The sequence below is a fragment of the Erpetoichthys calabaricus genome, chromosome 1 (genome assembly GCF_900747795.2).
Source record: "Erpetoichthys calabaricus chromosome 1, fErpCal1.3, whole genome shotgun sequence".
In the NCBI taxonomy this organism is placed as follows: Eukaryota; Metazoa; Chordata; class Cladistia; order Polypteriformes; family Polypteridae; genus Erpetoichthys; species Erpetoichthys calabaricus.
Window position 1 is genome coordinate 294057562 of NC_041394.2, and position 26227 is coordinate 294083788.

Below are 26227 nucleotides of genomic sequence, written 5' to 3' on the forward strand. Positions count from 1 at the left end.
ACAATGACCAAAACTACACAATGCACTCTAGATTAGGCCTCAGCAGTGTGATATATAATTTCACTATAATCTCTCTTGACTGTTATTCTACCCATAGGACAGTACAACCTAACATCCTATTAGGTTTCTTTATCACTTCTGTACACTAGCTGATGTAGATGTAAATAGTGAAGAGTCCATTATAAGCAATGAGTCCATTTCACAAGGTGCTTTCAAGTTTCAAATCTCTGATTGTGTAGATAAATCAGTCGATAAGACCGATTCATGGCACAATGAGAATCATCTTTACAAAGGTATTTTATTTTAAATTATGCTCTGCATGTATGGTGTAAAAATTTTAAGACAGGCGTGCTCTTCACACATAAGAAGCTATAAGTTTCCAGTCTTCATACTAGTTGTGAGAACTTCTCAGGTTTTCACTATTAATACAACTGCCCTTTCCATATCAGACTTTTTAAAATCTCACTGAGTACTGACATGTTTTGTTATCTCCAAACTCACACTTCAGTTAAGCCTGATTACTCAATTATCATGACTAGGACATGTGTTTATACATTTTAATTTAATTTCCCTATCATGTTAAGTAATATTCATGTATTTATTATTTTCAATGTTACCACAACTGCATCTTTGTTTTGTGATGATAACAGCTATTTTGAACTCTGTTTGTCAAGTCCCATCCCTTTTCCGGAAGTTGCGCTTTACCATTATTAGCAAAATTATTTAAACCCTGCTTGTCGATGCTAGTAATCATCCAAATTTGACATTAGTATAAAGAATTTTTACTTGGTTTAAGGTCTTTTGTGTTAATAATCTGACAAGTATTTGGTTTATGAATTTTTAGATTGTGTGTTGGGTTTAGGTGTTCCTTTGCTTTGATCGACCGGTTTAATACCTTGCTCCGTTCATCTGCTACATTTTTTCTATCATCCTTTTCCTCGGTCTTCTCCTGCACGGCAGATGATATATCCAGTTCAGGCTCATGATGGCTGGGATCAATACCAGCAAGCAGAAACCCATCCTGGATGGGACACCAACCCACCAAGAGTATTCACACAGATGCATGAACTCACCAACACTAGGCTAATTTGGAGTTGTAAATTAAATAGCAGTAATTGTTATTTATGTATGTAACACTTTTTAAGTGAGGTATACAGCTTTACTTTTTATTTGCAATGTTGCAGAGTTATGCATTTGATTCACCTAACCTTCATGTCTTTGGACTGCGGGGGGAAACTGGAGGACCCAGAGGAAGCCCATATGGATGTGAGAAGAATGAGCAAACTCCATTCAGACGGCATCTGGGATATGAACCATGGTGTCCTTGGTGTGAGGCAGCAGTGCTACCACTGCACCACAATGCTAATCTGCCAACTTTCCTGTAATTATTATTCAAGAGAGTTAATGATTTGTGAAATGTACACAAAATGCCAACAAGGATTGTTACAAAAACACAGATCAGTAACATAATAACAATGGCAACTAACAAATGAATCATCTCTTTTTTTAGTACTTCTGAAACAATGCCAGATGCCCTAGTCAGTTGATTGTTAAGACATGGATATAATAACGTGCACACTCACACACATACGCATATAACTGGCTTAGCAGAAACATAACATGGGCTTAAACATTTAGATAGATAGATAGATAGATAGATAGATAGATAGATAGATAGATAGATAGATAGATAGATAGATAGATAGATAGATAGATAGATAGATAGATAGATAGATAACTTTATTAATCCCAAGGGGAAATTCACATACTTCAGCAGCAGCATACTGATACAAAAAAACAATACGATATTCACCATATTATAGATATGTCAATATGAAGATTTCTCTTACCGAGGCTGTGGTTACTGAGGTACTCTCTAACACTGATGTTTCCAACTTGATTTGGTATCACACGGTTAACCTGGAGGCACACAGCTATATCGTCACCCTTGACATCAATTGCACAGGTAGCACCAAATATTTTAAACACTAAAACAGACACCTTGTAAAAAAAGAAAAAAATGCAAAGTACAAATTTCAGTATTGGGTGATATGCATCCACAATGTTTCTTTTCACACTATCTGCTGAACTCTTACTGTATCACAAAAGCACATAAGAATAAATTCTGAGGAGAACAGGCCATCAGCGCAAACTAGCTCATCACTCACAAAATGTCAAAGTGACATTTGCAGGTCACCCATTTCACATAATACTCCACTGCTTGTTAGACTAATTGATATATCACTTGCTTTCTTTCCAATTTTTCAATAAACGAGTTTCCATTTACGCCCCCAGGTTTTGTGGAAGAACTCATTTAAAAGCAGCAATTGGTATCTGCTCTACTAATTACTTTCATAACTTTAAACACTTCCATCATGCACGCAATCTCTTTTTGTTCAAAATGAAATTAATCAGTTACTTAAATCTTTTGTTACAGCTAATATCCTGCATCCTAGACCTAGTCAAATATTTTGTTTCAGTACTTTGTTTTTGTTTAATTTTGAGATGAAAATTACAAACAGTGTTTCAGATACGGCCTCACAAGTAAAAGTTTAAAGCTTTAAGCATAACCTCTCTAGAATGCTCTGTAATATAGTATTTTATTGGTCTTCTTCATCACTTTTGTACACTGTCTGGATGTGGACAGTGACAAGTCAACTATGACCAAAAGCCCTTCTCATAACATGTTGCTTGAAGTTTATTAAGTTAATCTTTTTCAGTTTTCTTTCAATGTAGTGACAAGTCAAGTAAAATTACACCTTTGATTGGCTAACTAAAAAAGAGGGGCCCGAGTTGCCTCAAAAGCTTGAATATTGTAATCTTTTCTAGTTAGCCAATAAAAGGTGTCATATAAATTGTCTTGTCACTACATTCATAATGGCTAACACGGTACAATACCCTAGTACTGCAGTTTTCTTTCAACAAACTCAGGTCACGCTGGGAAAGTCCAGCAGTGTGGTCAACGCCAAGCTTTTTTTTGCTGACTCAATTTTAAGAACTTATTTTCAGAAAAGAAAAAACTTTGTCTATCTTCCTGTCTAGACATAAATAACTCAAGAATGGAGCGAAAGAATGCCAATAACATTTACAGAAGAGTTTTTTTTTAATTTTTAATTTTTTATTATCCATTAGTATGAATCTTGCTTAATCCACAAAAAGGAAGTTTCAATTATCAAACTGTTAGCATTAATAATATTTTCATATACTAAATTTTACAATAAATCTGTATCTCAAAGAGTAAATTACTCACTAAAAAAATAAATCAGATAATATTATATACTGAGTGGAAACTTTATTTGGCTTACTTATCTGGTACTGAGTATATCTTTTGCTTGTAAAACAGCCTGACGTCTTCAACAAGGTGTTTTAGACATTACTTAAAGAACCCCTAACATGATAGCAAACAATTTGCTGCAGAATGTTTTTGGCCACACATTTACAATGTGAACCTTCTCTTCCACCTCATGCAAAATGAGTTTTTCTGGATTGAGATCTGTGGAGTATGCAAACTAATGTAGTAAACTGAAGTCACTGTCATGGTTGTGAAACCAGTTTAAGATGATGCATGCTCTGTTACAAAGACAATATCCTGTTTCAGGTATCCGTTTGAAAAAAGGGTGGACTGTGGCCATAAAGAGAAACAATACTTTGATGCATTGTGGCCTTTCAAATGACACTCAATTAGTATTAAGAGCTTTGATATATGTGCTAAGAAAACATTCCACAATCCCCGCTGTTGACACAATTTAGTTTAAAAAATGGATTCAAGCTGTTTATGCCGAATTGAGAAACTACAATCTGTCTGTTGAAGCAGAAAGCAAGGTTCTTCACACCGGATTACATTTTTCCTATTTTAATTTTTCCAACTGTGGTGATCACATGCCCACTGTAGGTTCATTTTCCTGTTCTGGTCCTCTCCAATGCTTATTGTGTCCAGAGATGCCCTTCTGTACAGAACTTCTTAAGTATTTGTCGCTGTTTTGTTAGCTTGAATGACTTTGGCCATTCTCTTCTGACCTCTGTCATTAAAAAAGTGTTTTCAACCACAGAGCTGTTACTCACAGAATCGGTTCTGTTGATGCCTCCATTTTCTGTAAACTTTACAGACTACAGTGTATAAAAATCCCCAGAGGGCATGTTTGTAACATGCCAGAGTCACTGCACCTGACATCAACAACCATACCAAGGTCAAAGTCACTTAAATGTCTTGGCCATTCTTATTATTTAGTTGAACCTATACTTTTTGAACATATAAGGAATATTTCATATATTGGATTGCAGCCACATTTGTACCTAATAAAGTGGCCACTCAATGTATAGTAACGAGGACGTAAAAATATATATTTTTTCCAATGAAAGCTATGCTTTTCAGTATATAATTGCAACAATAACACTCCAAATATGTAATAAGCACTAATACTTAAATAATAAAAAGACAAACATGGTTACCAAATCTTTTGAGTTTTCATCAATACTCTGAGAAGCAGCACTTATAGCATCTGGAGACATTGCACCCTCAGCATAATTTCCAAGGGCTTCACTTGCACTTTCAGCTGGGCTTTGATCACTCATAGTATCCCTGAAATTCATCCCAAAAATGTCACCTGCAAGTGACTCTGTGGGGAGAACATCACTGTTTAGACACATGATATTACGCAGAAGACATCTTTACTCCCAGCCTCTCCCACCACACTCCCTTCCTGATATTGCCCAAACATCCATTAGCACAAAAATAAGCTACACAAAAATAAGCTACACATTGAATTCTACAGGTGTCAATGACTTCTGATAGCCAAGATGAGATGCACTGCCAAATATTAAACAAGATTGATTAGCATCACAGGAAAAGGAAAAAGAAACAGTGACACAATATACCACAGACAGGTTTCTTTCAGTTGTTTCTGGAAAACAGACCATGAGCACTTCTCCTCGTTACCTCTTTTTCTTTGTATGCTTTCAGCAAAAAGGTAACTAGAGTTAAAACAGCAAAGAAAGGGAAAAGATATGTGTAATGCATGTGCACCTTTTTTTAAATTGGGACTATAAAATTTTAAATTGTCAGCTTGTAATATGTGTTATTTCTGAATATACTGTATAAAAATAGGCAAACACCCAGAAAATGATATTTGAACTAAATGCTGTGTTTTGAGTTGCAGCACCATTTTAAAATCTTTAAGAATCCAAAACATAAAGCATCAATATGTGGCCTCAGTAATGCAGTACAGCCATCAGTCAGCGTGGTAGACAATATTTAGAGAGGTTTACAAACTAAAATTCATGCTGGGCTTAAGTATTTAAGTAACTGTCTTGTTTTCTTTTGCCAATCATGCATTTGTTTTTACATATTTTAAAAATATCAAACAAAGCAATATACAACAACAAAACAATATAAATTGTTCCTCTTCAGAAATTTTGCCCACACAATTGCTATTAAAATTTTTGGAATTTCTTAAAGTACTATAAACCACTTGCTGCCATCTAGTGGTGCTTAGGATAAGACAAAAGAATTGTACATGTCCTGACATTTTACTTTAATACTGTAATTGTTTTAAGCAGAATTAATTTTATTATATTGAGTGATGAGAGTATTACATTCCATGAACATAACGGGAAAGGTACTGGATTTTTGTTTCAATTTTCAAAACTGTTACTTTTATATTGATTGCTTTTATCAGGGATAGAAATATGAATGTTTCTTCTTCTTTCTCCCATTACCTTTAAGGCTGTCACTCCCATCACTTTCTAACAAATGCTCTTCTAGCATAGTGCTGTCGAGTGAGATGTTATCAAGTGATGGTAATGATGGACTTCTCTTGATATTTTTATAAGACACAGACAAACTGGACTGCGACCTCTCCTTCATGAGCCTCCCACTTCAGAGAAAAGGGAAACAAAACAAACAGATTAACGTACACTCTTAAGCCCTAGACCAAATGAGTAGCAGAGATACAACAATTTGACAGAAAGAACTATTAATCACATTTGCAGACACCCAGTGGTCTTCACGATTACAACTTAATTTGGTAATTCCATTTATTTTATAACCTACATTTTAATTTAGAGTCAGTGAAAGCCTCTAACTATGATGGCAATTGGTACAGAAATGCAGCCTGTCCTAACACACCATGCCAGTCCAGTATGTAGCTCACTTAATAAAAGTTCAAGCTGCTTTCCATTAAACAACAAACAACATTGTTATAGCTCAGTTTTATTTTGAAATGCAGGATTCCATTTCTTGTAATAAAATTGAATTTATAGCACAAAGTAAAAATGGAATTTAAAGTGAGGAGCACAAGCAGGTTCATAGGCAATTGATTGAAACCCTTTTGGTTATCATATGCTGCTTTAATCATTTAAGATAAGTTTGGTATTTTTCAAGTCAAATTTATTTCTTCACAAACGTTGCATTTATGCATTTGCCACTGCAAAAATATATTCCAAAGTCCAGTGTTTCCTATAAAATTTAAATAAAAATCTTGCCTGTACTGGTGCTTTACAATGGAGGCAGCAGGGGCATGAAGCAAAACTGGAAAAGAAAAGCCTTAAAACTTAACAAATACATTCTCTTTGACTTTGGATAAAAGAAAACTTGCTTTTCTCAGTCGTACTGTGCTGCACAAGCACTTTCGGTCTGATTGACATGTCACTGAAAAAGTGATGAGCGAACCCCATATCGTTTGCTTTGATATGAGTTTGGTGAAATCACGGAAATATTTGGAAATGCATTGAAGTCAAAGGAAAAGAAGGAACTGAATTAATTTTAATTTTATAATGGGACAATGTTATTTTAATTGTTCCCAAGGGCCACAGAAAACTCTGCCTACTATGCCAGATTATTGTAGTCAAAAATGTGATCTGAGATAACCACTGCATTGCCGTGCCTCAAATAACAAAAGACAGAGACATAACGATAACCACAAATAAAATACAATAAATGGCCACAAATTACCAATAAGTAAATATATATATATATATATATATATATATATATATATATATATATATATATATATATATATATATATATATAAATATATATATATATATACACATCATTCCAGTCTTGGGGAAATTAGCTAAATTGGTGGTGATCTATCTGTGCAGATGTTTGCACTCTTTGCAATTGTTGCACAATGAATTTTGGAAATTTGATGGGGACATCAGAAAACTGGCTGCTGAGACTCTTCACATTACAAGACAGCCGACTGAAATTTCTAACATGACACAAATTTTTCCAAATTGTTACACAGTCCAATCGTAAGATGCAATCAGGCATTGCAACCCCAGCCATACGAAATTTGGGCTGAGTGATAAAATCAATTGGTGTAAAATTGTGACAAAATTTACCAGTTTTAAGAGAGAGGTTTATAATTTGATGACGACTGTCAGATGTTTACTGACCTTTAACTAGTCATACTCCGGTAAGCAAATATTTGAACTAAAAAAAAAAGAATCACAAAAATATATTCAAGGAAATGGCTTATGGTTAGAACTTCCTCAGCCAAACCCCCCCCCCCCCACCACCACAACAACAGTAAGTCATTGGATTCCCAACAGGGCATGCTGCTGAAGGTTTTGAAGGGAGTCCCTTGAATATTTAAAGCTTTTTTTGTAAAATAAAGTGTAATATGCAATTTAAATGGGATGAGCTGTCAGCTCCATTTCGAATCCTGGTAGAGGCATTGTCTGTACAGACTTTGTACTTATCTGCCATCTTCATGGGTTTTTCTCTGGGCTTTCTAGTTTATCTGCCCCTCCCCAAATGTGTGTGACGTACAACAGCAACTCTACACTGAATGAACATAGAAGTATGTGATTGTATCCTCCAGAGGACTGGTATCTGAACTTCAGATATGGTTTCTGCCTTTAATCTAACCCAGCCACAGGGGATGCACAAACCGGTGTGTTTCTTTGTGCCGGTCCCAAGCCCGGATAAATGGGGAGGGTTACGTCAGGAAGGGCATCCGGTGTAAAATTGTGCCAGATCAATATGCGGAAAACAATACAGATTTCCATATCAGATCGGTCGAATCCTGGGTTAACAATGACCACCACTAGTACTGTTACCCAACAGGGTGTTGGCGGAAATTGGGCTACTGTTGGCCGAAGAAGGAGAAGAAGAGGGGGGAAACGTATCCAGATGAAAGAGGAGAGGAGGAAGGTAAACAGAGTGGAACTGAAGATAGGAACTTTGAATGTTGGCAGTATTACTGGCAAGGGGAGAGAGTTAGCCGATATGATGGAGAGAAGGAAGGTTGATATATTGTGCGTTCAAGAGACTAAATGAAGTGGAGTAAGGCCATGTGGATTGGAGGTGGATTCAAATTGTTCTATCATGGAGTGGATGGGAGGATAAATGGGCTAGGGGTTATTCTGAAGGAATAGTATGTCAAGAGTGTTTTGGAGGTGAAAAGAGTGTCAGGCAGAGTAATGATTATGAAGCTGGAAATTGGAGGTGTGATGATGAACGTTGTTTGTGCATATGCTCCACAAGTTGGGTGTGCGATGGATGAGAACGAAGATTTCTGGAATGAGTTGGATGAAGTGATGGGCAGTATACCATTGGGACAGAAAGTGGTGATTGGAGCGGATTTCAATGGACATGTTGGTGAAGGGAACAGAGGAGACAAGGAAATGATGGGTAGGTATGGTGTCGATAGGAATGAAGAAGGTCAGATGATAATGGATTCTGCGAAAAGGATGGGCATGGCTGTGGTAAATATGTATTTTAAGAAGAGGGAGGAACACAGGGTGACGTACAAGAGTGGAGGAAGATGCACACAGGTAGATTATATCCTATGCAGAAGAGTCAATTTGAAGGAGATTAAAGACTGCAAAGTGGTGGTATGGAAAAGTGTAGGTAGACAGCATAGGATGATGATCTGTAGGATGACATTGGAGATCAAGAAGAGGAGACTAAGGGCAGAGCCAAGGATCAAATGGTGGAAGTTGAAAAAGAAAGACTGCAAGGTTGAATTTAGGGAGGAGGTAAGACAGGCACTGGGCAACTACAGCAGAAGTACTAAGGGTGACAGCAAGAAGGGTGCTTGGTGTGACATCAGGACAGAGGAAGGAGGAAAAGGAAACCTGGTGGTGGAATAGGGAAGTAAATGAAAGTATACCGAGGATAAAGATGGCGAAGAAGAAGTGGGATAGTAAGAGAGATGAAAAAAGTAGACAACAGTACAAGGAGATAAGGCGCAAGGTGAAGAGAGAGGTGGCAAAGGCTAAAGAAAAGGCATATGATGAGTTGTATGAGAGGTTGGACACTAAGAAGGAAGAAAAGGACCTGTATCGATTGGCTAGACAGAGGGAACGAACTGGGAAAGATGTGCAGCAGGTTAGGGTCATAAAGGATAAAGATGGAAACATACTCATAAGCGAGGAGGGTGTGTTGAGAAGATGGAAAAAGTACTTTGAGAGGCTGATGAATGAAGAGAACGAAAGAGAGAAGTGGTTGGATGATGTAGAGATAGTGAATCAGGAAGTGCAGTGGATTAGCAAGGAGGAAGTAAGGACAGCTATGAAGAGGATGAAGAATGGAAAGGCCGTTGGTCCAGATGACATACCTGTGGAAGCACTGAGAGATGAAGCATAGTGGAGTTTTTAACTAGATTGTTTAATGGAATCTTGGAAAGTGAGAAGATGCCTGATGAGTGGAGAAGTGTACTGGTGCAGATTTTTAAGAATAAGGTGGGTGTGAAGAACTATAGTAACTACAGGGGGATAAAATTGATGAGCCACTGCATGAAGTTATAGGAAAGAGTAGTGGAAGCTCAATTAAGAAGGGAGGTGATGATTAGTGAGCAGAAGTATGGTTTCATGCCAAGAAAGAGCAAGAAAGAGTACAGGGGACTGTACTTTCTCCGGTCCTGTTCAGCCTATATACATCGGACTTCCAATACAACTCGGAGTCCTGCCATGTGCAAAAGTTCGCTGATGACACTGCTATCGTGGGCTGCATCAGGAATGGGCTGGAGGAGGAGTATAGGGACCTAATCAATGACTTTGTTAAATGGTGCGACTCAAACCACCTACACCTGAACACCAGCAAAACCAAAGAGCTGGTGGTGGATTTTAGGAGGCCCAGACCCCTCATAGACCCAGTGATCATCAAAGGTGACTGTGTGCAGATGGTGCAGACCTATAAATATCTGGGAGTGCAGCTGGATGATAAATTAGACTGGACTGCCAATACTGATGCGCTGTGCAAGAAAGGACAGAGCCGGTTATACTACCTTAGAAGGCTGGCGTCCTTCAACATCTGCAATAAGATGCTGCAGATGTTCTATCAGACAGTTGTGGCGAGCGCCCTCTTCTACGCAGTGGTGTGCTGGGGAGGCAGCATTAAGAGGAAAGACGCCTCACGCCTGGACAAACTGGTGAGGAAGGCAAGCTCTATTGTTGGCATGGAGCTGGACAGTTTAACATCTGTGGCAGAGCGAAGGGCGCTGAGCAGGCTCCTATCAATTATGGAGAATCCACTGCATCCACTTAATAGTATCATCTCCAGACAGAAGAGCAGCTTCAGCGACAGACTGCAGTCACTGTCCTGCTCCACTGACAGATTGAGATCGTTTCTCCCCCAAACTATGCGACTCTTTAATTCCACCCGGGGGGGTAAACGTTAACATTCAACATTATACATAGTTATTGTCTGTTTTTCACCTGCATTATTATCATTCTTTAATTTAATATTATTTATTGTATCAGTATGCTACTGCTGAAGAATGTGAATTTCCCATTGGGATTAATAAAGTATCTATCTATCTATCTATCTATCTATCTATCTATCTATCTATCTATCTATCTATCTATCTATCTATCTATCTATCTATCTATCTATCTATCTATCTATCTATCTATCTATGTTTGCTCTGAGGGTGTTGATGGAGAAGTATAGAGAAGGCCAAAAGGAGTTGCATTGTGTCTTTGTGGGCCTGGAGAAAGCACATAAAAGGGTGCCTCGAGAGGAGTTGTGGTATTGTATGAGGAAGTCGGGAGAGGCAGAGAAGTATGGAAGAGTTGTACAGAATATGTGCGAGGGAAGTGTGACCATGGTGAGGTCTGTGGTAGGCATGAGGGATGCATTCAACCTGGAGTTGGGATTACATCAAGGATCAGCTCTGAGCCCTTTCTTATTTGCAATGGTGATTGACAGGTTGACAGATGAGATTAGACAGGAGACCCCTTGGACTATGATGTTTGCTGATGATATTGTGATCTGTAGTGACAGTAGGGAGCAGGTTGAAGAGACCCTGGAGTGGAGATATGCTCTAGAGAGGAGAGGAATGGGTGGAGAAGAGTGTCAGGAGTAATTTATGACAAACAGTTATCAGCAAGAGTGAAAGGGAAGGTCTACAGGACGGTAGTGAGACCAGCTATGTTATATGGGTTGGAGACTGTGGAACTGACCAAAAAGCAGGAGACAGACCTGGAGGTGGCAGAGTTAAAGATGCTAAGATTTGCATTGGGTGTGACGAGGATGGACAGGATTAGGATTAGACATGAGTACATTAGAGGGTTGGCTCAGGTTGGACGGTTGGGAGACAAATTCAGAAAGGCAAGATTGTGTTGGTTTGGACATGTGCAGAGGAGAGATGCTGGGTATATTGGGAAAAAGATACTAAGAATAGAGCTGCCAGGCAAGAGGAAAAGAGAAAGGCCTAACAGAAGGTTTATTGATGTGGTGAGAGAAGACATGCAGGTTGATGGGTGTGACAGAGCAAGATGTAGAGGCCAGGAAGACATGGAATAAGATGATCCGCTGTGGCAACCCCTAACGGGAGCAGCTGAAAGAAGAAGAAGATTTAATGCTCTCGGGAAAAACCCTAGTATCTAAGACCCTGAACTGGATAAGCAGGTTACAACATAGATGGCTAGATGTTAGTATCTAACATAACATTCCACAATTATTAACATACATCTGCTTAATCAAATTATGGTCGCACAGGGACAATGCCTATCCTGGTAGCTCTTGATGCTTAAAGCAGTCCTGAATAGGGTGTCAATCCATCAGAGAGCTCACTCACACTAATATTAATATTTAATCTGACACTGGGTAATTTAAAGTTGCTTAGTAACCTGACATTTTTGGAACAAAGGCAGAAAAAATCCCACACTATACTGGGAAAAATGGAGAACATGGAAATTTTGCACAACTGGATAGGGGATTCACACCCAGGATGTAGGATCAGCAGCACTAACCACTGGGCCACCATGCCATCAAATGTTAGTTTTGATCTTTTCCTATTCAAAAAAGACAGTGATATCTGGCTATTGGATACTCAGGACCACAAATATAGGTTCACTTGGTTATTACTGTCCCACAGTAAAATTCTTACTTGAATATGCTAATCAACATGCATCATGTCACCACTTTTCAGAACCATGACTGATGAGTATAAAACTACCTGGTAACAACAGGAATATATCAAGCCATTTATAAACACCCTGCTGTAACACTATGCATTTTAGAACATTTACTGTGCTTATAAAGTTTTAACATATGCTTTTACTTACCTAGAGACTGACTGAGGGATTTTGTTCACAAAGTTCTTCTCTTTATCATTTTCCACTCTGGACAGTAAAGTCGCCCCTAGTTGGGAGGTAATTGGTTCACTCAAAGAGTCCCCCGTATAATTTTTTATGTTATTTAAGGCTGCTGACAAATCATTTGGAATATTTTCTTTACTATGTGAAGGGCTCTCTTTATCTTCTAAAGCATTTTCATTTTTTACTAATGGATCTGCTGCTGTCTGAAGAGTATTCAGTTCTAGGGAGCCATCTTGGCCTTTTGTTCCTCCATTCTCTATGCTCTCAGGCACGGCCATATCTTCCACATCAGATTTATCAAAAGAACTCAAGGAACAATCCAAAGAAGGCTGTAGTGGCAATGTTTTTTGTGCAGGTGATTCTTCTAAAGGCTTGCACAGCAAGTCATCAACTGAAGAGATAATACTGAGGTGCTGATTTGCAGCATCCTCAACACATTCAATTTTTTCCCCTGTCATCTCATGTAAAGACTCTCTCCTTGGATCAGAATGGATCTGGCTTTCTGAGGGGGAAATACCCAAGTCTATAGAAACAGGAGACTTTGAACAATTATCACTTGAGGGAAGTGGCTGAAGCAGGAGAGCCACATCGGCACTTTTTAGTAGGAGCCCCACAGAAATGCTGGTCTCCTCTGCAGGTTTTCCAGTAACATCCTCGATATCCTTTTGCAAATTTTGTTGAAGATCTTTGATTGACTGTTGGAGACGCATCAGAAAATTATACTGATAATGATTGATTTGTGCACTTACATGTTTCTGAACATGAACCAGAATATGAATGTCTGCCTCAAGAGAATTATGCAGGGAATGAGAAGTGGCAGAAATACTATCCAGAGAAGGGGGCTTTCTGATCCCATTGGTGATACATTCATTGTCTGTGCTGTAATAATCCTTCAGCAGCCTTTTGCGCTGCAGTCGGCTGCTTAGCTCCACCGATTCACTTTTTGGAATACTTGAAAACATTCTAGCAGATGTCTGAAATAGTTCTTGGGAACGTGCAAATTTGGCTGGCTGGCAAACCCAAATGGAGAGCGGAAAAGCATCCACAAAAGGCACAGGCCGACCTTTGCCACTTTTTGTCCCTTCATAATCGATCCAAAATTGTGTGCAATGAACAGCCCAGACATCTGTAGCAGAAGAGGTTTTAAGTGCATTTGTGCTCAAGGTAGGGTTAACAATCCCTTTATAAATATCATGCATCTTTGTGTCTTGCTCATGTGCATGTCTCTGAAATACTGGATGGACAACATTAAAACTGTCGGGCATTTTAGGAAAGCCTGTAAACATTTTACTGAAAAAGGAGTACTCCTTAAAGTCCTGGAGCATAGCTTCTAAATCTGTACGAGTGCACTTTGAAGAGTGTCGTGTGTTGGTTGCAGTCATCTCTGCCATCTGAACAGAAAGGGATTGTGGAAGGTCCTGATGTCCTTCTAAAGCCTTCTGAGTAGGTACAATGAGCTATAAAGAGCAAATAAATAAAAGTAAATTACAATGCTAAAAAAAGCACATATTTCTATTTCATTTCTTTGAAAATGTATTGTATATTTAAAGTGCAACAACTCCACACAGCTCTAGTATATGTTTGGAGTTTTTGTGACCTCCCTATTTATGTATAAGGCTTTCACCATTTTGTCTGGTGTTCCTCCCACAACCTAAAAGCTATGTGTGTTAAGTTAACAGGCACCTCTAAACTGGTCCCAGATGTGTGTGTGTAATGGACTGGCACTCCCTTCAGAAATGGTTCTTGCCTTGTGACCAGTGCTGCTAGGATAGGCTCAGGCTCTGGCTCTACATGACCCTAAACTGCATTGTGTTTATTAATGGATATGGTGGAGGGAGATGTACTTAGCAGGAAGTCATAACTTCATAAATTAAATTATCTGGAAATATTATGATACAATCCACCATGGAATTAGGGGTATTAAAATCAAATGAATGGTGTGAAATGACTATCTATACAAGTAATTTTAATTTCTGTATAGGGGTTCTTGCTTTATGACAAGCTAGAAAAGTGAAATTTCACATTGCTATAGAGGAAGTAGCTTAAACACAAAAAAAAATCCAGAAACCCTAATTTTCCATAATGGAATGAGGCCATAATAACAAGATTTTACTGCTTTTTACAAGAGATAATTACAGTTAAGCTTGAAATAACACATTATTGGAGGGATTTAGGGAGAAATAGGTATTCAGTGTGAAAAAACAACTTCAAATAAAAGGGCTGACAGGTCCCTTGACAGCCCAACCTTTTTTCAACTGGGACACATTTTGAGTCTGATGCAGCTTTGCTATTCAAAAAGAGAACATCCATAGGATTTCAAAGAATCATTGCTTGGGAAACATTTCACAATTTCCCTGAAATCAGTGATAACTATCACTGGCTTTTTGAATTTTCTGAACCAATCGTAATAGTTTCAGTAGTAAATAGTACTGTCACATGTAGAAAGTGCAGTGAAATTCTTATCTGCATGTCTGATCAACATGCAAAATGTCCATGATGAACAAAAATTTAAATAAAAGAACTTTATTTTATTTAGTAGGCAATCAAATCAAATTGCGGAAAATAATTGCAAAATGGTTGATCAGGCTTTGAGAACCAAGAACAAAAAATATGCTTATCAATTTATCAGTTTACTAAGCCCAATTAATCTATCTATGGGGTCATAGTAAGTAAGAGCCTGTTATTGCATGATTGGGAAGAAGGTACGAAACAACTCTGGATGCAGTGTTAGTTCACAGCCATGCGAATAATAAAAGTTTAAGTAAAATAAGTAATATTATGAATGAGTAACCTGTCTCCTTTCATGTGGAAAGCCCATGAGAATTTTACAGGGGGTAACAAATTTGCTACAATTTATAATGCGATACACCCAAATGTATGTCAACAGGACATCCAAGAAATTCATCAAGGACTGGACTGCATCTGTTTGGTATTTATCCTGTATATTTGCTGCCACATTACACTGCATCATCTGTTTTCTATCATGCTTTCTTATCCTCTGTGGCTTTCTTCTTTACCTGCGAGTGTGTTTTAGACTGTTTGTCTTTTCTTCTGGCTAGATATATGTCAAACTCTAACCTAAATATGACTAAGGATAGGGTGAGATTGTAAGTCATAAATGGGGTGGGTGATGTAATGCTGTTGTTATATCAATGTTACTATGGTAATTTCATGTTAAAAGAATATTCCACCCAAAAGTGATATCCTTTTTGTATGTTACTTACCCCAAGTACTTTGGTCACTATTGGCTTCTGTTATCTCAAACTTTTTTTCTCTCCATTCCGCATGAAAACGTGTACAAGGTACATTGGGTAAGTAACATAGTTTTTACCGATGAGGGAACACTGGCGCACGCATTTTGCTGCTGCTCCTCGCTGTTAACAACACTTTTTGTTAAAACTCATGTTAACCTTGTTCCTTCTGCACTTCTTTCATTTTCTGTTATTGTACATATAGTTCATGGATGCAGTCGACTCGAATGGCCTTAATTTTGGATTTATTTTTATGGACATTGCCTTGACTAGGTTCACAGCCTTGGGGACAACTGAATCTTTCTGTGGTTCACTGGACAAGACTTTCTTTTGAATGCCCACTCCTGCCTGATGCTCCTGCCTGTTTCTATAAACAATTTTTCTCTGTACCTTAGAGATCTGGGAGCTGGGGATATTCTGTCTCCTTGTTATGCTGGATTGCTGTCGATTCCTTCTGTACGTGCTTCGACTGGGAATGACTGAGAAGTGATTTGACATTTGCAGCCACATGGCTTATGCCTTTGGGGCAATCACTCCTGTAGTACTCAGCGCTATTTGTATGTAGTTGTATGCTGGAACCTCCAGATTCTGGTAGCTATCTTTTATGTGCATCTTGTAATATCTCTTACTATGCTTCTTCTGAATTTTTTGCTGCTTTGCTATTATCACTCATCAGTGCCATCCCACCTTGCCCCTCCCATCTCACCTGTGCTGCTCCACATCTCTGCTGCTATCAGGTAAGTATTGTTCTACATTATGCTGACATATTCTAGTGACAAATTCCTTCATATTAAACAGTTTGCTCAGAGCAAATGGTCAGAGTGAAATGTCCTAAAAAGACTCTGGCATTGTGCAGCACCCAAAATATTTACATCGCAGGTCAGGTTGTAGTCACTGCCGAGATGCGAAAGAAAAGTTCTCCGGCAGCATTTGCTCAGGAATATGCCGTCCTACTCATTGCTTTGGAAGTAAGAGTTTCAGTGTGCCAAATTTTCAATATGCTAAAATAATCTCTGGCTATGGATCAGTGCACAACGAACCCTCATCAGCTAATATTGCATTGTTTAACCCAAGATCTCTTAATGGCAAAACATTAGTGCTATTAGAGTTCATTGCAGATGTGATATGCATAAGAGAAACTTGGCATAAACCAAACGACTTGAGAACGTGAAGGGGTCGCAATAAGTTTTTGATCTGAGTTAAACATCTAAATACAATACAATACAATACAGTTTATTTTTATATAGCCCAAAATCACACAAAAAGTACCGCAATGGGCTTTAACAGGCCCTGCTTTTTCACATCCCCCCAGCCTTGACTCTCTAAAAAGACAAGGAAAAACTCCCTAAAAATCTAAAGTATCCCGATTGACTGTGCATGGTCTTTCAAGTGTATGGCTCTTAAACTAATAACAAAATCTGGTCCTGTCTTAATTATTGTTATCTATCATCCCCCAAAATACAATGGGTCTTTCTTATCTGACCTGACCGATTTTTTAATCCACTTAAGTTCCCTCTCCCAGAGAGTCATTCTTCTTGGCAATGTCAACATCCATATTGACACTTCCATCCATCCATCCATCCATCCATTTTCCAACCCGCTGAATCCGAACACAGGGTCCACATGTAAAATGGGGAATTAATTCCTGTTTTGACTTGGTGCAACATGTTGATTTTCCTACCCACTCTGGTGGTCATATGTCTGCAACACTTACAGCAGTGATTTGAGACTCTCTGACCATAAAGCAATACTTTTCACCATCTGATTACCTCTCCCTCCTCTTACCCTTAAATGTCAAATTTCTTTCAGAAACCTTAAAAATATCTGTCTCTCTTTGCTTGCTGAATCCATTTCTGATCTTTTTCAGTCTTCCCCTATTCCACAAACACTAGTCTTGTGGACTATTATAACTCAGGCCATCATTCAGCTCTAGATAAAACAGCTCCTTTAAAGCATAAGGAGGTTTGCTTTAAGCGCTCAGCTCCATGGTATAATTCAGAATTATGGTCAGTGAAAGCACTGGTCGATGCCTTGAGAGAATGTCACGTAACACTGGCCTCACTATGCAAATCAAGGTTTTCTCTAAATGCAGCCAAGAATACACATTTTGGCAGAATAATACAAAGTGGCCATGATAATCCAAGGGTATTGTTCTCTGTAGTTAATAAACTATTATAACCTGCATATTTCCCAATTACCTCCACTACTGAAACCTGTGAAAAATTCCTCCACTTTTTCCATAATAAAATTAAAGCTCTAAATAATTCAACTAATATAAACCCATCATCCAATTTTATCTTTCCCTGTCTTCCCACTCCATCCAGCTCCATTACTAAATTTGTCAATGAAGCCAACTACCTGTGTACTGAATCCCAACCCCACCACTCTCCTTTAATCTTGCCTTAATGCCATAATCCTGACTGTTACAAAATAATAAATACATCCCATGACACCAGATTTGCTCCTCATGTAACCTCAATGTTAAAAAAGTCTGGTCTTGATACTGACAATCTTAACAATTTTCGTCCTCTCTCACTTACCTTTCCTGTCAAAAGTTCTTGGGTGTGTCGTGGCCTCTCAACTAACCAATTACTTAACTTCAAATAATTTGGTGGAACCCTTTCAGTCTGGTTTCCGGACGCAGCACAGCTGTGCAACTGCCCCACTTTGAGTAACCAATGATTTGCTTATGGCAGCAGACTCTGGACAAACCAGCACATTAATTCTGTTAGACCAGAGTGCAGCTTTTGACACTGTCAGACATGACATGGAGAAAATCCTGGGTATCTCTGGCTCTGCCCTCCAGTGGTTTAAGTCCTATCTGAGTGGTAGGCAAGAGTTTGTTAGTCTTGGCAACAGCAGGTCCAGCTCAGCGCCAGTCCTCAGGGCTCTGTGCTCAGCCCTCTGCTCTTCTGTATCTACAGTATATACTTCCTCTTGGCCATATCATTCGTAGCTATGGACTCGGTTACCATTATTATGCAGATGATACTCAACTCTATTTCAAGATTAAAATTTCAGCTCACAACTTGCCTCAGTGAAATTAAAACATGGACGGAGCAGAACTACTGTATTTAAAATTAAATTGCAACAAAACTGAACTCCTGCAAATTGGCACTAAAGCACAACTTAAGAAAATGAGCTCCTTTTCAGTCATTCTTGATGGTGATCTCATTAGACCTTCTTCTAGTGTAAGGAATCTCAGTGTCATTTTTGATTCCTCCCTTTCTTACTCCACCCACATAAACCACATTAAAAAACTTTCTTACTTCCACTTCTGTAATATATTCTGTGTTCGCTCTTTCCTCTCCTTTTCTAATGCTAAGAAACTTGTCCATGCTTTTATCACATTCTGCATCGATTATTGTAACTTGCTGCTGGCAGGTGCCCCTTCTAATCTTATATCACAGCTCCAGTTAAATTCAAAACTCTATATGAACCAGCAACAGCAAGCACATCACACCTATCCTGATTCGCCTTCACTGGCTCCCTGTGTCTTATAGGATTGAGTATAAAATTCTATTAATGACCTATAAAGTTTTAAATGACCTCACACCAGACTACATGAGCGTCCTTCTCCATCACTATGCTTCTGTTCACCCACTTAGGTCTTCTGATTCTGGCAAACTTGTGCCCCACACTAACCTGCACTCTATTCACCTGTACAGCACCCAGACTTTGGAATGACCTCCTGAAATTAATTAAATCAGCTGACTCTATTCATTCTTTTAGAAAAAACAACTTAAAACTCATCTATTTAGGAAGGCTTTTAACTTAACTTGACATTCTGCCCCATTCTTTCAGTTTACCTCTGTTCAGATGCTCAGGATAATTTGTGTGTGTGTGTTATATCTTAATTATGTGATTTGTTCAGGCATTTCTTCTAGTATTGAATTTATTATTATACTCTGGTTTATTCTTCCTTTCATTCTATTTAATGCTTTTTTATATCCCGTGTTTATATGCTTATTGTTCTAAGCATAAACTATTTGTATCATAAAATCTATTATTATTATTATTATATTAAAAAATATAATATTTGGGTGGACTATTTCTTTACATTTATTTTTCTTTTCTTTTTCTAAAAATTCATTAAACGATTGATTAAAAAAACAAAAAAGTAACCTGTAAAATGTGAAATCACCCAGTGATATTAGGACAGGGGTCCTCCACTCCTGGTGAACTACTGTAGCTTCAGGTTTTCATTCTAACAGTGTTTCAATTAGTGACCTCCTTTTTCTGCTCATTAATTCGTTTGTCTTAATTTTAATTGCCTTGTTATTTAAGATTCAGACCCCTTAATTGTTTTTTTCCTTAATTAGCAGTGAAACAATATTGGGATACAAAAGAAGCAAACACATAACAAACAACCTGTGTCCATCATACAATATCTGAAAATAAAGAAAGGTGATGGGAGGACTCAGTAATTCTGATCTGCTCAGGTGTACAAAACAGTGGTCTTAGAAAAGTGAAAATCAATAGTTTTAGAAATGGCTGTTGCGGCTGAATGAGAGCACTGACAAGCCACGGAATAAAATAATGGGTTCCATTAATAATACTTCTACTTAAGAAACTGGTTGGAGTGAAATTGGTTGTAGCTTGCGGCCCCAACTTTCTTTCATATCTCGTTTTAGTTTGACTGCCATTTTTAAAAAAAGTAACAATATAGAAGACTGAATCTTAGAAAACGAGTCAAGGAAAATGAAGGAAAAGATGTCAATTGGCAGCAAATTTGGTAACTAATTTAAAAAAGGGTTAGAATGAAAACCTGAAGCCATACTAGCATTCTAGAACCAGAGTTGGAGACCCCTGCATTAGTTAACAGGTAAGTTAACAAATAAGGTTATCAAAATCAATTACATTTTTTGGGGATACAATATGCATCTGTAGCTTAATTAAAATAGTTACAAACTACAAAAATGCTGTTCAAGTTTTGTTTTTTTTGCCTGATGTCAAACTTGTTCATTAAAAATTTAAACATTGATGTTGAAGGTTATCAGTTTGTGAGTGACAGATGACAAATTCCACCAATACAAATAATAATTCAAATAAAAATCTTACAAACAAGATGGAGTTGTTGTCTTTTAGAAGTTTACACTAAGATCTTAAGAGTTATAAAACAATACAACCCTTTTTACAACAATACAATGTTCTAGTATTATCTGTGTATAGACCTCCTAAATTTAACGCGTCTTTCTTTGACATTAAGTCTGAGAATTCCTCAATTTTAATTACGAACTATGACACACTCTTAATAGTCGGCGACTTTAACTTTCATATCGACAATCAGTGTGACCAAAAAGTAAAAGAATTCATGAACTTCCTGGACACTCTTGATTTGAGACAGCTCGTTAATCAGCCTACACATAAAGCAGGTCATACGTTAGACTTAGTGATTACCAAAGGACTAAAAGTTGATGTAAAGCAGGTCATTGATACGGGTCTATCAGACCATTTTCTTCTACTATTTAATATAGAAATAATGATAGAAAACATTCACGAGAAGCATATTGTTAAAAAACGCTTCTTTGACTCATCAGCAGCTTTAAAACTTACAAACATTCTAAGCAATCAGTCCGTTTATAGCACCAACTATAATAGCGAGGATAATGTAAATAGTAAGGTGGAAAGTTTTAATACTAAAGTGAGAGCTGCTGTTGACATAGTTGCACCTGAAAAGACCCGAAGAGTGTCTGATTTAAAGAGAACATGCCGTAGAGCTGAGCATAAATGGAGGAAAACTAAACTAACTATCCACTATGAAATATTGAAGGTTAAAATAACAGAATACAATAACACAATCCATCTTGAGAGGCGCTGCTATTTCTTTAAGATTATAAATAACAATGCTAGTAATCCCAGAGTCTTATTCTCTACGATTGATTGTCTGCTAAACCCAGGTAACGCAAAGGAATGCCTCCAAAATACTTCCAGTAAAACCTGTGAGGTTATTGCTGTATTTTTCAATCAAAAAATTAATGATATTAAAAATAATATAGTATATCTCCCCAACACTGCGGATCCTCTTAAGCCCCAGTATTCCGTTATAAACAAATTAAATTCTTTCACCAGGATAGATTTACCTGATTTACATAGAATAATTTCTCAACTGAAACCCTCCACCTGCGTCTTTGACCCAATACCATCAAGTTTTTTCAAAGAAGTATCGTGTGTGCTAATTGATAATATTCTTGACATAGTAAATTCATTAGATACGGGGGTCTTCCCAGACTGTCTTAAGACTGCTGTAGTTAAACCCCTACTCAAGAAAAATAATCTCGACCCCTATGCTTTTGAAAATTTTAGATCCATGATCCAGAAGGCAGTCATTATGCAGTTAAATGACCACCTCAATAAACATGCTATTCTTGATAAATTTCAGTCAGGTTTTAGAACAAATCACAGCACAGAAACTGCACTCGTTAAAGTAGTAAATGATTTGCGGGTAAATGCAGACAGAGGCCATTTATCTGTTCTCATCCTCTTAGATCTGAGTGTTGCATTTGACACCATTGATCACAATATTCTTAGAAATCGCCATAGTCAATGGGCACATAAATCGTTTGCAACTAGTGCAGAATGCAGCTGCTAGAATCCTAACTAGGAAAAGAAAATCCGAGCACATTTCTCCTGTTTTGATGTCACTACACTGGTTACCTGTGTCATTCAGAATTGACTTTAAAATTCTGCTTATGGTTTATAAAGCCTTAAATAATCTCGCTCCATCTTATATATCGGAATGTCTGACACTCTATATTCCAAATTGTAACCTCAGATCCTCAACTGAGTGTCTCCTTAGAATTCCAAGAGCAAAACTTAAAAGAAGTGGTGAGGCGGCCTTCTGCTGTTATGCAACTAAAATCTGGAATAGCTTGACAATAGAAATTTGCCAGGCTAATACAGTGGAGCACTTTAAAAAACTGCTGAAAACACATTATTTTAACATGGCCTTCTCATAACTTCACTTTAATTTAATCCTGATACTCTGTATATTCAATTCATTACAATAACTATTCATGGTGGCTCTAAAATCCGTACTAACCCCTACTCTCTCTTCTGTTTCTTTTTCCAGTTTCTTTGTGGTGGCGGCATCTACTCAAAGCATCATGATGTTACAACATTGATGGATTAAAAGCCAGAAGTCTGCATGACCATCATCATCAAGTCCTTCCATAAGAACCCTAAATACAAAGAGGACTATTTCATTTATGTGAGGTAGAATGCCCAGAGGGGACTGGGCGGTCTCGTGGTCTGGAACCCCTGCAGATTTTATTTTTTTCACCAGCCGTCTGGAATTTTTTTTGTTTTTTCTGTCCTCCCTGGCCATCGGACCTTACTCTTATTCTATGTTGATTAATGTTGTCTTATATTAATTTCTTACTTTGTCTTTTATTTTCATTTTCTTCATTATGTAAAGCACTTTGAGCTACATTTTTTGTATGAAAATGTGCTATATAAATAAATGTTGTTGTTTTCCTCCAGTTATTGTACTGTACATCCATTTTATACACAGCTGAAATGTGTGGCCAACTTGTGTACAGTGGTGATCAACGGGTGTAAAATGACATTGAACAGTAATATGGGTGAAACTCACAAACAGATTAAAAGGTAACCTACTGGTCTATTACAAAAATGGCCATGCTACAAATTTACAAAGCATTTTCACTTACATGTGTACTTGGAAGGTGTTAAAAGCCTAACAAGATAATAATGATGCAGCAAACTATCAGCTAAGAAATAACAAACATCAAAATACATGCAGGAATGAGGTTCACATACCTTTAACATTAAGCCATCTACACGAACATCAACATGTTCATCAGTCTTAGAATTGTCATTAAGCTTATACACAGCCATGAACTGTTCTAGACTTTGCCTCAGGTCCAACGCAAATTGGTTGAGCCACAAAATACTTCGGGCTTCAAGGTTTAATTGAAGTGCATTCATCTGCATATACAGATTAGGACAGGGGACTGAAAAAGAAAGAAAAAGCAACAAGATTAAGTTAACCATAACATAATTTGTCATACCATAATTTTAAGAATATTTCCTCAACAAGTTAATCTTCAAGATAGTTTATTTTGTATACATTTATCTATAAGAATATAACTGATGCTACTTAAATCAGATTTGTTTAAATATTATAATTTAATATTATTTATTAATACCAATGACATGGTATTACTTCTCATAGTTTTGTAAAAGAATATCATGCTGATACAACAGAAAAAGCTGCCACGTTACCGTGCCTGAACCCCTGAATACCACCATAAGTGCTTTCTGTGTCAAGTACACATGCTTGCATATTTTCCTCTGAGAAATTTAGCTTCCTTTCACATCGCAGAAGATTCCTTGTTAGACAGATTGTTATATCTAAAACTGGAATGGTGAGAGTATGTGTTGATGTGACTATAACTTACAGCAGACTAGCTCCCATCTGGGGCTGGCTCCTGCCCCATTCTTCATTCTACAGAGATGGGCTTCAGTGGTTCAAAAGAGAAAGTAGGTTTAGAAAATGGACTGATGAATAATTTTAACTGCATATTTCGTGTGGATGGTTATAAGGTGGTGCACTGCTGCCTCTAGTAACCTGGGTTTGAATTTTAAACTCGTACATTGTCAGTATGGAGTCTGTGTACTTTGGGTACTCCAGATTTAATTCTATACCCCCAAATACATGGAGGTTAGATTAACAGGTGGTGATTATAAGCTGGCCTTGAGTAGATTTCATCGTGAGTGGGCTTGTGATGGATCTCACTCTGTCTAGGGCTCGCTCCTCCCTTGCATTCAATACTGACAGGACAGCCTCTAGTCCTAGTGACCCTGAATTGGATTAACATGCACCCCTGTATAACTGGCATATTTTGCCTCTTTCAGTAAAACAAAAAAAAACACCAACCACAACAATAGCCTGTATACACAAATTATGTACCACTTGTCACCATTGCGTTGCTCACCATAAAGTTTTTCATTACTGAAAGACAGTGTTGTCTCACACAAACATCAATTTGTTATAAAATAAGCAATATTCTTCATCGAATTAATACTTTGTTGTTGCTGTTGAGTTTTGCTCTGATGCAAAACAGCAGTGCTCACACTATTAATCAGCCACCTCAACATTTAAACTTTTGGAAGTTACGCATCCAGGTGCAACATAAATTTCCTAGTGCACACTCTGACTGCTGCAATATTAATTACAAACATCTGTAATCAGGTTCATGGCCAATTTGGATGCTGGTACGTATGAAGGCACCAAATTGGAGTAAGACGTGCCCTTCGCTGAATTCCAGATACAGTGCATCTGGAAAGTATTCACAGCGCATCACTTTTTCCACATTTTGTTATGTTACAGCCTTATTCCAAAATGGATTAAATTCATTTTTTTCCTCAGAATTCTACACACAACACCCCATAATGACAATGTGAAAAAAGTTTACTTGAGGTTTTTGCAAATTTATTAAAAATAAAAAAACTGAGAAATCACATGTACATAAGTATTCACAGCCTTTGCACAATACTTTGTCGATGCACCTTTGGCAACAATTACAGCCTCAAGTCTTTTTGAATATGATGCCACAAGCTTGGCACACCTATCCTTGGCCAGTTTAGCCCATTCCTCTTTGCAGCACCTCTCAAGCTCCATCAGGTTGGATGGGAAGCATCGGTGCACAGCCATTTTAAGATCTCTCCAGAGATGTTCAATCGGATTCAAGTCTGGGCTCTGGCTGGGCCACTCAAGGACATTCACAGAGATGTCCTGAAGCCACTCCTTTGATATCTTGGCTGTGTGCTTAGGGTCATTGTCCTGCTGAAAGATGAACCGTCACCCCAGTCTGAGGTCAAGAGCACTCTGGAGCAGGTTTTCATCCAGGATGTCTCTGTACATTGCTGCAGTCATCTTTCCCTTTATCCTGACTAGTCTCCCAGTCCCTGCCGCTGAAAAACATCCCTACAGCATGATGCTGCCACCACCATGCTTCACTGTAGGGATGATATTGGCCTGGTGATGAGCGGTGCCTGGTTTCCTCCAAACGTGACGCCTGGCATTCACACCAAAGAGTTCAATCTTTGTCTCATCAGACCAGAAAATTTTCTTTCTCATGGTCTGAGATTTCCTTCAGGTGCCTTTTGGCAAACTCCAGGCGGGCTGCCATGTGCCTTTTACTAAGGAGTGGCTTCTGTCTGGCCACTCTACCATACAGGCCTGATTGGTGGATTGCTGCAGAGATGATTGTCCATCTGGAAGGTTCTCCTCTCTCCACAGAGGACCTCTGGAGCTCTGACAGAGTGACCATCGGGTTCTTGGTCACCTCCCTGACTAAGGCCCTTCTCCCCCGATCGCTCAGTTTAGATGGCCGGCCAGCTCTAGGAAGAGTCCTGGTGGTTTCGAACTTCTTCCACTTATGGATGATGGAGGCCAC

At 38.1% G+C, this 26227-nt stretch overlaps 1 protein-coding gene across 1 annotated transcript in view; it reads right to left on the reverse strand.

The window, feature by feature from the left end:
- bltp3b (bridge-like lipid transfer protein family member 3B) overlaps nt 1-26227 on the reverse strand; it is a 243416-nt gene that overhangs the window by 50680 nt on the left and 166509 nt on the right. Inside the window, exons 13-17 of the mRNA XM_028816858.2 lie at nt 23586-23779; nt 12523-14012; nt 5716-5873; nt 4450-4616; nt 1851-2001 (exon numbers count right to left, since the gene is read on the reverse strand). Of these exons, the coding sequence (XP_028672691.1) occupies nt 1851-2001; nt 4450-4616; nt 5716-5873; nt 12523-14012; nt 23586-23779 (2160 nt within the window). The remainder of the gene's footprint in view (nt 1-1850; nt 2002-4449; nt 4617-5715; nt 5874-12522; nt 14013-23585; nt 23780-26227) is intronic.